General features: G+C 44.5%; 1 protein-coding gene across 1 annotated transcript in view; it reads right to left on the reverse strand.

Annotated features, from left to right (window-relative positions):
- wdfy3 (WD repeat and FYVE domain containing 3) overlaps positions 1-17,790 on the reverse strand; it is a 586,950-nt gene that overhangs the window by 96,965 nt on the left and 472,195 nt on the right. The window contains 2 exon segments of the mRNA XM_072496251.1: positions 9,133-9,363; positions 15,684-15,761. Coding sequence (XP_072352352.1) covers positions 9,133-9,363; positions 15,684-15,761 — 309 coding nt within the window.

Below are 17,790 nucleotides of genomic sequence, written 5' to 3' on the forward strand. Positions count from 1 at the left end.
GGGGGGGGTCACCGCTCTTCAGGCACCCCAAACCCCCTTACAGCACCGCCTCCCTTATAGGACCCCCACCCAGAGGTTATGCAGATATTGAGGGAGTTTGGAGATTTCTCGGGATATAGGCTTAACATGGGAAAGAGTGAGCTTTTCGTGATACACTTTGGGGACCAGAGTAAAGGGATAGATGGCCTGCCGCTAAGGAGAGTGGAAAGAAACATCCGATACCTGGGGTTTCAGATAGCCAGGAGCTGGGGAACCTTACACAGACTCAATCTGACTCGACTGGTGGAGCAAATGGAAGAGGATTTCAAAAGGTGGGATATGCAGCCGCTGTCACTGGCGGGCAGAGTGCAGGCGATTAAGATGATGGTCCTCCCGAGGTTCCTATTTGTGTTTCAATGTCTCCCTATATTGATCACTAAGGCCTTTTTCAAGAAAATAGATAGAAGCATCACGAGCTTTGTGTGGGCAGGGAAGGCCCCAATGGTAAGGAGGGGGTTCCTGCAACGTAGCAGGGTCAGAGGGGGACTGGCGTTGCCGAATTTGGGAGACTATTACTGGGCCGCTAATGTGGCGATGATCCGTAAGTGGATGATAGAGGGAGAGGGGGCGGCGTGGAAAAGGCTGGGGATGGCGTCCTGTAAAGGAACAAGCCTAAAAGCGCTGGTGACGGCGCCACTTCCGCTCTCCCCGAAAAGGTTTACCACAAACCCAGTGGTGGCAGCAACATTAAGTATCTGGGGGCAATGGAGGTGACAGAGAGGTGTGCTGGGAGCCTCGGTGTGGTCCCCGATCAGGAACAAACATAGGTTTGCCCCAGGGAGGTTGGACGGAGGGTTCCAGAGCTGGCACCGGGCAGGAATTAGGAGAGTGGGAGACTTACTTATAGATGGGACGTTTGCGAGCTTGGGAGCGCTAGAGGAAAAGTATGAGCTGCCTCCGGGGAATACCTTTAGGTATATGCAGCTGAGGGCGTTCACGAGACAACAGGTGAGGGAATTTCCGCTGCTCCCGACACAGGGGATCCAGGATAGAGTGCTTTCGGGGGTGGGTCGGGGAGGGCAAAGTGTCCGAAATATACCGGGAGATGAGAGAAGAGGGGGAGGGGCTGGTAGACGAACTGATAGGAAAATGGGAAGAGGAGCTCGGGGAGGAGATTGAGGAGGGTTTGTGGGCTGATGCCCTAAGTAGGGTAAATTCCTCTTCCTCGTGTGCCAGGCTTAGCCTGGTCCAATTTAAGGTGCTACATAGAGCACACATAACGGGAGCGAGGTTGAGCAGGTTCTTCGGAGTGGAGGACAAGTGCGGGAGGTGCGGGGAAAGCCTGGCGAACCACACGCATATGTTTTGGTCGTGTCCGGCACTGGAGGGGAGTGGTGGGAGTGACCTCAAAGGTGGTGAATGTCCGGGTCAAGCCAAGCTGGGGAGGGGGGGGGGGGGTTTAGCTATATTTGGGGTAGCGGATGAGCCGGGAGTGCAGGGGGCGAAAGAGGCCGATATTGTAGCCTTTGCATCCCGAGTAGCCCGGCAAAGGATTTTACTCATGTGGAAGGCGAAACCCCCCCGGCGTGGAGGCCTGGATAAACGACATGGCAGGGTTCATAAAACTGGAGCGGATGAAGTTTGCGCTGAGAGGATCGGCTCAGGGGTTCTCCAGGCGGTGGCAACTGTTCCTCGACTATCTAGCGGAACGTTAGGGGGAAAATAGATAGCCAGCAACAGCAGCCCGGGGGGGGGGGGGGGGGGGGGGGGGGGGGGAATAAATTGTTTTTGTTCTAGAGGGGGTGAAGGGGCGGGGGGAGCACCATTTTGTGTTATGTTGTTAGTTCACTATTTTATTTAAACCATGTTATCTATCAGTTATCATGTTACCGTTTTTGTTGATTTGTAAGGGGGAAAATTTCTGTTTGAAAACTTTAATAAAATATATATATTTTTTTTTAAAAAGGAAGGCATATGCAATATTAGCATTCATGTTGAGAAGGCTAGGATACAAGAGCAGGGATGTACTTCTGAGGATGTATAAAGCTCTGGTCAGACCCCATTTGGAGTATTGTGAGCAGTTTTGGGCCCCAAATCCAAGGATGTGCTGGCCTTGGAAAAGGTCCAGGCGGTTCACAAAACGATCCCTTGAATGAAGAGCTTGTCATATGAGGAGCGGTTGAGGATTCTGGGTCTGTACTCGTTGGAGTTTAGAAGGATGAGGGGGGATCTTATTGAAACTTACAGGATGCTGAGAGGCCTAGATAAAGTGGGTATGGAGAGGATATTTCTACTAGTAGGAAAAGCTAGAACAAGAGGGCACATCCTCAGACTGAAGGGACGATCCTTTAAAACAGAGACGAGGAAGAATTACTTGAGCCAGGGGGTGGTGAATCTGTGGAATGCTTTGCCGCAGAAGGCTGTGGAGGCCAAATCACAGAGTGTCTTTACGACAGAGGTAGATAGATTCTTGCTTAATAAGTGGATAAGGGGTTATGGGGAGAAGGCAGGAGAACGGGATGAGAAAAGTATCAGCCATGATCGAATTGCGGAACAGACTCAATGGGCCGAGTAGCCTAATTCTGCTCCTATGTCTTATGGTCTAAAATAAGCCATTTTGTAATTGATAGGCGGAGCAGACTCGATGGGCCGAGAGCCTAATTCTATTCCAATGTCTTATGCCTTATGGACTAAAAGCCATTTTGTGATTTGAAAAGTTGTTGCCAAACTGTGCAACATTTTAGTACACTAACCACTAGTATTGTAAAGTGGCAACTGACCAATAACAGATGCTTAATTATAGTACCTCAATTACTCTGTAATTAAATAAATAATTATCAGGTATTTAATAGGAATTGGATTCTATTTATTTGTTTTTTTAACCAACATTCCTAGCTTTACTTAAAACATGCTGTCAGAGAGCATGTGGGAAGCAACTGCGTTATTCCAGCAAGGCTCCTAGAGAAACATATCATCTCTGACTATTCTAGCACCAGGCCTATGAGTCTGTCCAATATTGAGACAAGGAACACACACTGAAGTACGTCATTGTTTTCATGTATAAGGCAAAGTGCGCAAATGAACAGATCCAAAGGAATTAACCCGCACAACATTATTGACTGATTGGTTGTTAATAACAAGATGGGGGGGGGGGGGGGGGGGGGGGTGATGCCAGAATTAGGTAAAAGAGGTTTCAGTTGTGTTATGCTTCTTCATGTAGCATAAGCTGCTTCCTTGATGTATGCTCTGACAAAGGAAGGTTCAGACTTGGAGATAGGTTTAACACATTTATTGAACAGTTAACAAATCTCCAACTTGAGTTCGACTCTCCTGCTAATCTTGCTATAGTAACTCAGTCTACCTAATCAGTCCGCTCTATGCCACGTGGTGAGTGTGATGCTTCTGATCTGCCCCTGTCCTTCTCCGTCAGTGTCGCCTGTGGAAAGAGAAAGTGTACCCTGTCCTTTTATATGGGTTGCCCCCTTGTGGTAGTGTCACCTCTGGGTGTCTTGACTGCCCACTGGTCGTGTCCTATTCTATGTGTTCATTAGCTGCATGTCTGCATGTCATGATGTCTCTGGTGCTCGCTCTAGTGTTTACTCAGTCCCAGTGTATCTACATTAACCCCTTGTGTATTTACAGTGATGCATATCACCACATCCCCCCTTTTTTCGTGTTACATATTTTCTGTACTGTGTTAAAGAAAATTGAACAAAACAGGTAGATAAGTGATGACATGTACAAATCATGATGACAGTGATGATTATACAACACCAAATAATATGTATGAGTCCAAAGTTCATGAATTAATATGGTCGAGTGGCTTTCTTGTTTTGTTATTGAAGTGTCGATGCTGATGTTGTCATTCCCTTGTGAACGCCGTCAGTGTCCCTGTGCTTAAGGAACCAAGAATTGGTCAAATCACTTTGTTGTCTGATTTGGACTCTTTTTTCCCCCTGGTGCTTGTGGTAGCGATGCAGTATGTCAGCTGTGTTGTCCAACCTGGACTGTTTCTTGTGATTGCGATATTGATGCAGTATGTCATCTGCCTTGAAAGCTGGTTTGCTTGTTCGTAGTGGAGCAAACTCATCTGCCTTGAAAGCAGGTTTGCTTGTTTATAGTGGAGCAAACTTGAATCGGTGAGATTTGCTGTCATGCCATGGTATGGCTGTACTCTTGCCAGTGTTAGGAGCTGTGCTGTTACATTATCCTGCATGTGCAGAGTTGTACCATGTTGCACCAGTCGTTGTTCCAGTGTTGTTGTTTTTGTCGTGCTTGTTGTTGATGCCTTTGGTACGCTTCTTGTTGTTGTCTTTGTTGTTGTTTTCGTAGGTTTTGTTGTTGTGTATGTTGCGCTCAATGACCACACCGAGTGGAAAATTCGAGTCCTTCACAAAGTTACTTGTGTCAGTGTCCTTTGTGGCATCTGCTGTTTCATTGAGCGTGCCGTCTCTGATTCCTCGGCGCTCCCCGTCTGGAGTCATGTCCAGTTCACTGGAATCATCTTTGGCTTGTCGATGCTTCCCGTCTGGACTCCTTTCTGGTTCACCTGAATCAGCTTTGGTTTCTTGACAGTCCCCGTCCGGAATTATTTCAGGTTCACTTGAATCATCTGAGGTATCACTTGAATCATCTGAGGTGTCTTGATGCTCCCCGTCCGGAGTCAAAACGTTCAGGAATGCATTTTCTTGTGGAGAGGCTCGAGTGGATGAGATTTGAATTAACGTGGTGTCACTGGAGTCACTAGTAACCTCACTTAATGACTGTCGAGTGCCTCTGTACATACTAGCTGAGATCTGTCAGTCTTGCTGAGATGTCCACATCTTGTATGGGAATAGTGAAGCTTTTGTCACTTGTCACACATACAGTGGGTAAACCTTCAGTCTCTTCCCGTCAGTTAGATGAGCTGGGTAGACTGTCAGAGTCTTCTTCTGGTGGCTCAAATAATCTGGGTAGACTGTCATAGTCTTTTAGTTGTTCACATGAGCGTGGTAGACTGTCATAGTCGTCTTGCTGTGCACTTGAGCGTGGCAGACTTGCATCTTCTGCTGCTGGTTGCTCAGATAAGGTTGCTAGACCCTCATGGTCTTGATCATGCAAGGACTGCGCTCTGGAGTCTTGCATTGTTTCCATCGTGGAGTCTGTCAATGAGCTCGCAGTGGAGGCTTGTATCGCTCTCTCTGTGGAGTCTGGCATTGCTCCCTGTGTGGAGTCATGCAGTGGTCTCGCTGTGGAGTCATCTGTGCTCTCTCAACGGAGTTGTGCAGTGGTCTTGCTGTGGAGTCTTTCTGTGTTCTCTGTGTGGAGACGTGCAGTGGTCTCGCTGTGGAGTCTTGTCATCGCTTGCTGTGCGGAGTCGGGGACTCTTTGTGATGCGTGGAGCACTGTTTGTGGCGCGTGGACCACTGGTGTGGCGTCAGGCCGCTCTCTGTGGGTTTGTACCGTTCTCTGTCTCTTGGTGTCAAGCCGCAGCAGAAACCTGTACTTCTGGGTTTGGATGTCTTCTGTGCTGGGCTGAGGATCCTCAAATCCGAAGAACTCGTCCATGTCTGTGTCGGATTCTTCACTGTACAACACATCTCGTTGCGGTTCGGATTTGGTACTGAGGTCGCCACGTCCAATGATGAAATCATCGTCTGAGTCGTAATCTTCAAGGACTATATCATCACTTTTTGTGTTGGAGCTGTCATTGTGCTTGCGGTGTCCAAAGAAGAAATCAACGTCTGAGTCGTAGTCTTCAAGGACCAAATAATTTTGGGGGGCAGTGCTAACTGCCTGTTGCAGGGTTCTACGGCGGTTACTTTCAGCTACTGGTCGAAGTCCAGGCATTGTGCTGTCGTTCCAGGTGAAAGAATTGTGTTTTACGGCTTTAAAACTGTTTTTCACCTTTTTTTGGACATTTCCCCTTTAAGTGGGCGTGGTCCAGGGCCTCTAATGTCATGACGCTTGTGACGTAGAGTGTAGGAATGTATTGCGCATGTGCAGATCGCTGTTCCTTCACTTTGCGCTCTTTGCGCATGCGCGGCATCTCGCGCATGCGCAAAACACTGTTTTGCCGGTTCTCGTCTTCTGGGCAACTGCGCATGTGCGGCTCCTTTCTAAAGATGGCTGCCAATCAAAACTGCCGTTTTCTGCATTTGCAGGCCTACCTTCGCCTCGTGGTGAGTATTGGCGCCTCGTTTACCGTTCTCTCGTGTTTTCCTATCAGTATTGTTGAAACTTTTCTAGGACTGTCTGGAAGTCTCTCTCGTCTTTCCCTTTGGAGTACTTGCAGGTCTTGAAGATTTCTGCTGCCCTTGCACCCGCAATGGTGAGCAGAAGCTTTATTTTCTCTGCATCCGCCACGCCATCTAGGTCGGACGCTACCAGGTAGATCTCAAATCTCTGCCTGAACACACGCTAGTTAGCACTGAGATTGCTATGGTACCTGAGCTGCTGCGGAACAGGAATCTCGAACATCTTGCCTGGGTGCTGTTGCTGGTAGTCACGGATTTGTTGAGTTGAACTATAGAGATTCAACAAGCACTCACTGGTACCATGTTGTGTTATGCTTCTTCATGTAGCATAAACTGCTTCCTTTATGTATGCTCTGACAAAGGAAGGTTCAGACTTGGAGATAGGTTTAACACATTTATTGAACAGTTAACAATTCTCCTACTTGAGTTCGACTCTCCTGCTAATCTTGCTATAGTAACTCAGTCTAACTAACCAGTCTGCTCTAATCCATTTGTGGGTGTGATGCTTCCGATCTGCCCGTGTCGCCTGTGGAAAGAGAAAGAGCATGTGTGCCCTGTTCTTTTATATGGGTTGCCACCTTGTGGTAGTGTCACCTCTGGGTGTCTTGACTGCCCATTGGTCGTGTCCTATTCTATGTGTTCATTAGCTGTATGTCTGCATGTCATGATGTCTCTGGTGCTCCCTCTAGTGTTTACTCAGTCCCAGTGTATCTACATTAATCCCCTGTGTATTTACAATGATGCATATCACCATATCAGTTACCATCTTATTTGTATAATCCAGGTAAAGAGACCCTATATTGTGTTTTGGAGGTTAGAAGAATGAGAGGTGATCTTATTGAAATATACAATATGGAGGGGGGGGTGGGGGAAAGAGGGGGCACGTGAAGGGGTAAGGGAGGAACAGATGGCAAAGTGAAGTTGAGACCATAATCAGCCACAATCTCATTGAATGGGGAAAGCAGACTCACTGGGTTATCGCGATCCTAATTCCTATGTTCTCTCAGGGAAAGAGGTAGAATATCTGTTGGCGCCAGAATAAGTCATATAGCACTGGGCCCAGGAACAGAGGCAGAATTCCCAGTGGATACCACATAGTGCAATTTCTTTCCAAGGCAGAATTCCTGGCAGTGAGAAGGGTTGAGGTTGTTTTCCACTTCTTCTGGATTGGCAATCCATTTGAAGTAAGGAAGTCTGCAGAGTATTAATGATGAGCATACCTTTTTTTTGTTTTGCTTCTTTAGTGAATTAATAAGTGTATCATTTTAATTTATCCTTTATTCAATTAACTTTGGTATTATTTGCTTATTTAGAGTCTGTGTCTTTGCCTGATGGTTATATCTCTATCAAACTAAAAAAGTTTAAAGGGCTAGTTTAGAATCCAGTAATTAGGCAGCATGAAACCAAATTAAATCAGTCTAAATTTATCAAAACATCCTCTTTTAAAATGTACAACATTCCCAATGCAGCTGACAAGGCAGCAACAAAAACATTAAAAAAAAATGGAAAAACTCAGCAGGTCTGGCACCATCCGTGGAGAAAGAAAGTGTTAATGTTTTGAGACTGCATAACTCTTCTTCAGAGAAAAGTAACAACATAATTGTACACCCAGTCAGCGGAGTACACTTCACTTTGCTGCTGACCACAAAATCAGGTCCAAAATGTTTTAAGATGCAACATTAAATAATTGTGCTTACCTTGTTCACGTAAATAAAATATAAGATTTTCATAAAATTGTTACCAAGATCATGAAGATCTGATTGAATTGATTAGCTAGCCAGATCTAAACCAATGATCAGAATCAATTACACACCCTGGTGTTATGTATTAAATTGCAATGTGAGCTACAAGATGCACAGAACTGGAAAAGTGCTTCCATCATAGGGTGCAGAAACAAAATGGAAGATTAGAACCATTCCTTACAGATATAACACAGACCTCCACTCTAGTGCCTTAACCATATAACTAGAACCCACAGCCAAAGAGCAGATCCAAACATTATTTGTATATGCATGCATTGCTCTTGACCATAGCATTGGTAAAATAAAACATACAACCTTAAAAATTACTTGTGATTTAAAAAGTAACTGACAGTTAAACATCATCAACTGTGATATCGCCTCAAGAAATGAGAAAAAAGTCAGGTGTAGGCACCATATCTTGAATTCTAATATTTTAACAAAGCAATAAGTAAAATTTGATTTATAATATTGTTCGGAAACTAGAATTGTTACTGACATACACAAGAATGGGAAATGCTGTGCATTTTAATTAATTTGACATAATGCTTTATGTGAAGATGCATAGTTGAAGATTTAACCTATGCAAGGTCTTCATTATCCCACTCATGAAAATTATATTTGGAAAGTGTTCTAAGATTTGCAGTTGATGTTGCTCTTGAATAGACCAGACTTCCACTGGGTCGGATTCTCCGATCCCCCGGCCGCATGTTTCTCAGCAGCACGCCGCTCACCAGTGGCGGGATTCTCTCTTCCTGCCGCTTGTCAATGGGTTTTCCCATTGAAGCCACCCTATGCCACCAGGAAACCCAGGGGTGGGGGTGCGCTGCCAGTGAGAAAAGAGATTCCTGATGGCCAGAGAATTCTGGCCACTGTCTGAGAGACTGGCTTCGTGTTTGGCACATTAAAATAATTGAGCAAGTTAATCTCAGAAGAATAAACCACTTCAGTTGAATCTTACATAAAGTTTCTCAATATCTTACATTTCAAAACTGACAAACAAAACATGTAAATTAATGCTCAATTGTCACTGGTCAAAAAGTGTTCAACTCCATTGTCTAGAAAATATATATTTCAGTGATACTTGACAGCTATGGTTTACAGGACGTTTTAAAATAATTTTTTGAAGCCATGCAAAAAATATTTGTTCTGTTTCAGCACCAGCTTTCAAGACTCACCAGCAGACTGGTAGACTCCTGCTCACTGTCTGGCACATATGGATAATGTATATAAAACATGTCATTTCGCACCATCTTCTTTCTCATTCGGCACGGTCCCTCTGGCATTTCCAACACCCATTTATCAAGATGTGACCCAATTGGAGGCCCCCACAAGCCTCTCTCTCGCAACAACTCATACTCTATCTGAGCCCATTCTTCAGTTACGTACTTTAGGGCATTTTGCTGACGCTGCAAATGAGAAAATTAATTGTTTTTTTTTAATAAACAATTTTATTGAGGTATCTTTGGCATTGTAAACAGTTACGGTGTACAGTAATGTGCAAATATCAACACAAAGCAGAAACATAGTGCAAAAGACCACTCCTCTCTCATAACCAGTACCCGCCTATTTATCCCTCCTATTCTACTCTAATCTACCCCCCCCCCCCCCCCCCCCCCCCCCAGCTGACATTTAATTCCCCGCGAAGAAGTCGATGAATGGTTGCCACCTTCGGGCGAACCCTAATACAGATCCTCAAGGCAAACTTAATTTTTTCCAGCCCTAAAAAGCTCGACATGTCCGAGAGCCATGCTTCGGTCTTTGGGGGCTTTGAGTCACTCCAAGCCAGCAGTATATGTTGCCGGGCTACCAGGGAAGCAAAGGCCAAGACATCGGCCTCCCTCTCCTCCTGGATCCCCGGTTCTTCCGAGACCCCAAAGATTGCTACCACTGGACTCATCACCACCCTAGTTTTCAGTACCTGGGACATGACGTTCACAAATCCCTCCCAGTATCTCCTAAGTTTTGGGCATGCCCAGAACATGCGGACATGATTCGCTGGCCCTCCCGCACACCTAGCGCATCTGTCCTCCACCCCCAAAAATCTACTCATCCAGGCCACCATCATGTGGTCCCGGTGGAGAACCTTGAACCGAATCAGGCCGAGCCTGGCACATGTTGCAGTTGAATTTACCCTACTCAGGGCTTCCGCCCATACCCCCTCCTCGCCGAGTTCCTCCTCCCACTTGAGCTTCAGGTCCTCTGTCTGTGACTCCTCCCCTTTCATAAGTTCCGGTAAATATCCGAGACTTTCCCCTCTCCTACCTCTCCCCTAGACACTACTCTGTCCTGGATCCCATTTGGTGGGAGGCGTGGGAAGGATGGGACCTGTCTACGTATGAAGTCTCGCACTTGCAAGTACCAAAAGTCATTCCCTCTTACAGAAAATTAATTGTTAACTACAGCGAAGAGGGGGAGAAAAATTACTATAAATCGGGTGTGCTAACAATACATATTCATATTTTAACATATTGATACATTAATACATAAAACAGTGATATAAAATTTCAACTCAATAGTAATTATTTTTCAAAAAAAGTCCCATCTGTAATGTGGGTGCGGCAGCACAATTCTATAAACTCCATTCAAAATAAAAATCATGAGATCTGCAAATGGCTATCAAACTTAAAGAAAGAATTGATCATTATCAATTTCTATTAACTCAATCAAAGGGAAAATTAAAAGCTTATGCAGCTGCTAAGACCTAATTGTTGCTTAAAGGTCAAAAGTTTCAATCACTTATCACCAATATGCAATACAATGAATATTTTTAATCAGGTCACTGGCTAGTATTTTCATTGTATAATAAACTGCTAACTCACAATGACACAAAATACTCTGTACTTCCTTTTCTTACAGATTTCTTCCTACTGTTCCTCTCAAAAATGTTATCTGAATGTTGTAGCAGGATTTTACAGCTAATTATTACCCTTTGGTATCACTCACAAATAACTTTATCTGAATGCCAATATTAACAGAGTGTTGGTAGATAATCCAATTGCGGGGAGGGCATCATAACCAAATTCTTCCCAGCATCCTCAAATTGTAGTTGATATTGCTCTCAAATAGACTAGGCTTTCACTATCATAACAACTGAGAGGTGACTTGATATCATTGAGGTGCCCTGGCAGATTTTTCATTTCTTACCCACCGGTACTAATTAAAAAAGAACTTCATTCATAGGAAGTGGGCGACAGCATTTAATGCCTAACCCTAACGGGGCTTGAACTGAGTGACTTGCTCGGCCATTTCAGAAGACATTTAAGAGTCAACCACATTGCTGTAGATTTGGAGTCACAGGTAGGCCAGACCAGGTAAAGATGGCAGATTCGTTCCCTGAAGGACATTAGTGAACAAAATGGGTTTTTATGACAATAGACAATGATTTTATGGTCATCATTTGGCTTTTAATTCCAGATTTATTGAATTCAAATTTCACTATCTGCCCTAGTGGGATTCAACTCCGGGTCCCCAGAATATTACCCTGGGTCTCCGGATTGGGTTAATCCCAATGACAATACCACTACGCCACTGCCTCCCCTCATGTCAATATTAATGCTCCTCCTGTTTCATAGCTAAGCTAGCTAACTCAGCCCAGATCTATATCCCTCTTTATTGAAAAGGGAAATTTAAAGCGTAATGCCAGTAATATTAAAGACAAGTACTTGGATCAGCTGTCAGTTATTGATGTTAATGCAATCAGTCTTTTCTCTACTGTCCAACGTCCCCCCCCCACCTGCCCCCACTATACACAGACACACAAGGATCTTACTGGCAAAATAAATTCTGTTTAATAGAATCTAGAGCTAAGTATTCTGTTACCATGTTCTCTGCGACCAAAACATAGGGCAGCACGGTAGCACAGCTCCAGGGTCCCAGGTTTGATTCCCGGCTTGGGTCACTGTCTGTGCGGAGTCTGCACGTTCTCCCTGTGTCTGTGTGGATTTCCTCTGGGTGCTCCGGTTTCCTCCCACAGTCCAAAGATGTGCAGGTTAGGTGGATTGGCCCTGATAAATTGCCCTTCGTGTCCAAAAAGGTTCGGTGGGGTTACTGGGTTAGGGTGGAAGCGTGGGCTCTTTCCAAGAGCCAACGCAGAATCGATGGGCCTAATGGCCTTCTTCTGCACCGTAAATTCTATGGTAAGCACTGCCACAGGTATAACATATGTAGTGTTACGATCCTAGTTGATGTTATAACTGGACGGTAAACTCCCAGAATGGAGCCTTGGCTCAAAAGATCCTCACTTTAATATGAAAGATTGGATTATTATATAATACCCCCTTACGTAAAGGTAAAGTCACCATAGTCTCAGATGACCATAGGCTGCTTTCCCCTTTGAGGGGGAGAGCTGACTGGTCACCACACTTCAGGTGAGGGGCAAGGTTGAGAAGGCAGGGCCTCCATGAATAACCTCAGCTAGTACGGGAATTGAAACCAAGCTGCTAGTCTCGCTCCACATCACAAACCAGCTGTCTAGCCTAGTGAGCTAAATTGTCCCTCTTACTCCCCCCTTAGATAAACAATTATGCATAGATTTTAAGGTTAACATGGATTACAAAGTACACCTTAGGCTACAATGGTCTCATCAACACAAAGTCCCTTTAAGCAGACAGATTGGCTGTGGTCGAATACATTCAACCATTCTGAACCCACGTTCATGTCTGTGGACGTCTCCTCAGAATCCCCCCCCCCCCAGATGATTGTCAAGTGAGAATTTCCAAACACGCCTCTCAAAAACATGCTTTAAAATCTTCTCTCAAAATTATGCTTTCCCTTAGCGGTTTCTATTCCAAATCCAGATCAGGTTTTCCAAATGACACTTTTAAACCAAGCTTCAGCTCCACTTTCAGCAGAAAATCCAGACCAAGATTTTACACCAACCCCTTCAGGATGTATCTGTCTTGACTACTGTATAAACTGCTCACAATTGCTTTAACTCTTGATTCACAGAGCCAGTGCAGAATCGATGGGCCTAATGGCCTCCCTCTGCAATTTGGTTCTGTAATTGCCTCTTTAACTCAGAATGCTTTGTTTACTCTTCCTTAAATTCTTCCGAACAATACCTTGGTCTCTGTTCACTTAACTCCAGTTGTTTTAAACATTCTATCTACCCCAATTCCCTGGTTATCTAGACTGTAACTTTACTGTAGGTAGCTGCCTTTTTGAGCTCCCGTCCTGTCTGTTCTTTTGTCTGGCAGTGTTGAGAGGTGTTCACCCCCTGAGGTTCCGTCTCCAACTGCCAACAAATTCAACTAAAATGTAAAAGCATTTTTAAAATCCTTACAAGGGCCTCCAGTTTCTAAGCAACCCCTGCTAGTTCTATTAATTCTTCACGCCGTAACCCTCTTTAAGCACAATAGCATCACAGTGGAATTGAAACCAACTCCCACACACACTTTTGTCCAGCATGAATCTAACTGTAGGTTTTACCTTTCCAGACACAGAAACATTAAATTAAACCCACTTAAAACTATATCTTATTTCTCATGTTTACCAATACAAATATAAATCTCTGAAAATTACCTTTATTTTCCTAATGGTAGGGAACTAAACTGAAAATGCAGCAGGCACAAAGTGATGGAAAACAGACATAGAACATACAGTGCAGAATAATAATAATAAGAATCGCTTATTGTCACAAGTAGGCTTCAATGAAGTTACTGTGAAAAGCCCCTAGTCGCCACATTCCAACGCCTGTTCAGAGAGGCAGGTACGGGTCTTGTTCTGCATTACAAGCCAGCTGTTTAGCCTACTGTGCTAAACCAGTCCCAGCCATTCGGCCCATCGAGTCTGCACCGACCCACTTGAGCCCTCACTTCCACCCTATCCCCGAAACCCAATAACCCCATCTAATCTATTTTGGTCACTAAGGGCAATTTATCATGGCCAATCCACCTAACCTGCACGTCTTTGGACTATGGGAGGAAACCGGAGCACCCGGAGGAAACCCACGCAGACACGGGGAGAACGTGCAGCATCCGCACAGACTGTGACCCAGTGGGGATCGAACCTAGGACCCTGGCGCTGTGAAGCCACAGTGAATGGTGGTGGACAATTAAACAATCAATAGGAGGAGATTATTCCACAAACATCCCAATCCACATTGATTGGGGGGGGGGGGGGGGAAGAGTCCTGCACATCCTGGCCTTCTCCTGCGATCCCCAGCATCACAGATGCCAGTCTTCAGCCAATTCAATTCACTCTACACAAAACGACTGAAGTCACATGGGTCCTGGGAACATTCCAGCAATAGTACTGAAGACGTATGCTCCAGAACTAGCGCAATTCCCAAGCCAAGCTGTTTCAGTACAGTTGTCTGTCAGTATCTGTTGGTGTGAATGTAGACCATAGCAGCACCTCTGTGCTGTGATCATGGAATCTGCAATAAAACATCTACAACACTGACACCTACCCGATAACATAGAAAAAAAGAGCTCAGGAGGTGAGAGAGTGACTGCTCTGGACAGCAAAGCTGCATTTGACTGAGTGCCGAATCAAGGAGCGCTCACAAATTTGAAGTCAATGGGACAATTCCTCAGCAATTGGAGTCATTTCTAGCACAAAGGGAAGATGCTTGTGGTTGTTGCAGTTCAATCATCCCTGCCCTGGACATTGCTGCAGGAGTTCTGGAGGGTGGTGTTCTTGGTCCAACCATCTTCAGCTGCTTCATCAATGACCTTCCCTCCATCAAAAGGTCAAAAATGGGGATTTTACTGATAATTAGATTGTGTTCAGTAGCTTTCGCTACTCTTCAGACATTATAGCAGTCCCCGTCAACATGCAGTAAGACATGGACAACATTCAGGCTTGGGGTGATGAGCGACAAGTAACATTCATACCTCACAAGTGCCAAGCAATGACTATCTCCAACAAAAGAGAATCCAACCCTCTCCCCATGACATTCTGAACCAACACTATCAACGCCCTAGGAGTTTGCATTGAGCAGAGACTGAACTAGCTGCATAAATATCTCAAGAGAAGGGCAGTAGCTGGAAATTCTGCAGCAAGTAATCTATCTCCCTACACCTGAAAGCTTATTCATATCTACAAGGCACAATTCAGGAGTGTGATGGAATACGCGCCACTTGCCTGGATGAATGCAGCTCCAACAACATTCCAGCAGCTTGACAAAACACATAGGGCAAAGCAGCCAACTTAATTGGCACCCCATTCACCACTTTAAATATTCACTGCCTTCACTACTAATACAAAATGGCAGCAGTGTGTACCATATACGAGATGCACTGCAGTAACTCACCAAAGCTCCTTCGTCAGCACCTCCCAAACCCATGACCTATGTCACTTAGAAGAACAAGGTTAGCAGATGGATGGGAACACCACCAACTGCATGTTCCCCTCAAGCCACACATCATCCTTATCTAGGACTATATCGTCATTCCTTCATTGGCATTGGGTTAAAATTCTGATTCTCCCTTCTTAACAGCATTACGGATGTACCTATACCACGTGGACTGTAGCAGTTAAAGAAGGCGACTCACCACCGCCTTCAAGGTAATTGAGGTTGGGTGACAAATTCAGGCCTGGCAGTGAGACCCACATCCCATGAAAGAATAAAAAATACAAAGTTTTGAATAATCTCTTAGATTAAGCACGATAAATAACTAAATGTTTGAATACCTAGATCGTGAACGGCATCAGATTGTAACCCCTTAGATCATCAGATTAAAAATTAAGAATCTAGCTTTTCAAAAATATATAGCATTTTTACCTCCTGATATTCTTTATATTGCATATCCACTAAATCCCGCACAACAGCAATATGAGTGAACATCCACTGGGAGATTTCCTTCAGGGAAGAAAAACAAATCAATAACAATGATTATGGAACAAGTGCCAAAATGTTATAAGGCTACAGAAATAAAATGCTCCTAAAAGTAGTGTCTGATTTATGAAGGGAAAATCATGCTTGACAAGTCTGTTGGAATTCTTTGAAGGTGTAACCAGTACAGTTGACAAAGGGAAGCCAGTCGATATGGTATATTTAGACTTTCAGAAGGCATTTGACAAAGTCCCGCATAAGAGATTATTGTGCAAAGTAAAAGCGCATGGGATTGGGGGAAATGTATTGAGGTGGATAGAAAACTGGTTGGCAGAGAGGAAACAAAGAGTAGGGATTAATGGGTCCTTTTCAAATTGGCAGGTAGTAACTAGTGGGGTACCACAGGGATCGATGCTGGGACCCGTTATTCACAATATATATTAATGATTTGGATGAGGGAACAAAATGTAACATCTCAAATTTTGCAGATGATACCAAGTTTGGTGGGAGGGTGAATTGTGACGAGGATGCAGGGATCCTACAGCATTATCTGGAGAGGTTGGGCGAGTGGGCAAATCAATGGAGGATGCAGTATAATTTGGATAAGTGTAAGGTTATTCACTTTGGAAGCAAAAACAGGAAGACAGATTACTACCTGAATGGTTGTAAATTGGGAGAGGGGAGCGTGCAGTGGGACCTGGGTGTCCTTGTGCACCAGTCGCTGAAGGTAAGCATGCAGGTGCAGCAGGCGATAAAGAAGGCTAATGGTATGTTGGCCTTCATTGTGAGAGGTTTTGAATATAGAAGCAGGGATGTGTTGCTGTAATTATATAGGGCCTTGGTGAGGCCACACCTGAAGTATTATGTGCAGTTTTGGTCTCCTTCTCTGAGGAAGGATGTTCTTGCTCTCGAGGGAGTGCAGCAAAGGTTTGCCAGACTGATTCCAGGGATGGCGGGACTGTCATATGAAGAGAGATTGACTAGGTTGGGATTGTTCTCGCTTGAGTTCAGAGGAATGAGGGAGGATCTCATGGAGATTTATAAAATTTTAATAGGACCAGACAGAGTAGATCCAGGGAAGATGTCCCAGAACCAGGGGTCACAGTCTGAGGATTCAAGGTAAACCATTTCAGACAGAGATAAGGAGACATTTCTTCACACAAAGAATGCTGAGCCTGTGGAATTCATTACTACAGGTAGTAGTTGATGCTATAACTTTGAATATATTCATGAGGCGGCTATATATAGCACTTGGGTAGAATGGGATCAAAGGCTATGGGGAGAAAGTAAGATTAGGCTATTGAGTTGGATGATCAGCCATGATCGTGATGAATGGCGGAGCAGGCTTGAAGGGTCAAAAGGCCTCCTCCTGCTCCTATCTTCTATGTATCTATGTCTGCCTCACAGGGATCATAGTTAGAGGCTGGGAACAACATTGAGCCTAATTCTTCAGCCTGTCAGTGCATCCCGTGGGGAACAGGATATCAACCGTTGTATACGGGCTGGTTTAGCACAGAGGGGCTGGTTTAGCACGGGGCTAAAGAGCTGGCTTTTAAAGCAGACCAAGGCAGGCCAGCAGCATGGTTCAATTCCTGTACCAGCCTCCCCGAACAGGTGCCGGAATGTGGCGACTAGGGGTTTTTCACAGTAACTTCATTGAAGCCTACTTGTGCCAATAAGCGATTTTCATTTCATTTCATTTGCATTCAAGTCACCTTCCAGAATAAACAAAAACGCTATATCGTAAATCACAAATAGTTACGCTTATTTCATCTAGTATTATCATGATAATTTTACAATGTAGATATATTAAATCTATCAAGTTAACATGTTATATTGGAAGGCCACATTGTGTGAATGCATCTCAGCATTTGTAAATGTACTTTAAAAAAATCAATTGAATGGGTAACAATGGATGAAGTTAACATGGCAAGATTACGACTTTTATAGGCCACTGCCAGGTAATATTGGTATGCACCTGAATCAGAACCAATCCCCTGGAATAAATCTACTTTACACCGTCACACTTCAGGATTGCATAAGCTTAAATAGAATG

This window comes from Scyliorhinus torazame, chromosome 3 (assembly GCF_047496885.1).
Source record: "Scyliorhinus torazame isolate Kashiwa2021f chromosome 3, sScyTor2.1, whole genome shotgun sequence".
NCBI classification, from domain to species: Eukaryota; Metazoa; Chordata; class Chondrichthyes; order Carcharhiniformes; family Scyliorhinidae; genus Scyliorhinus; species Scyliorhinus torazame.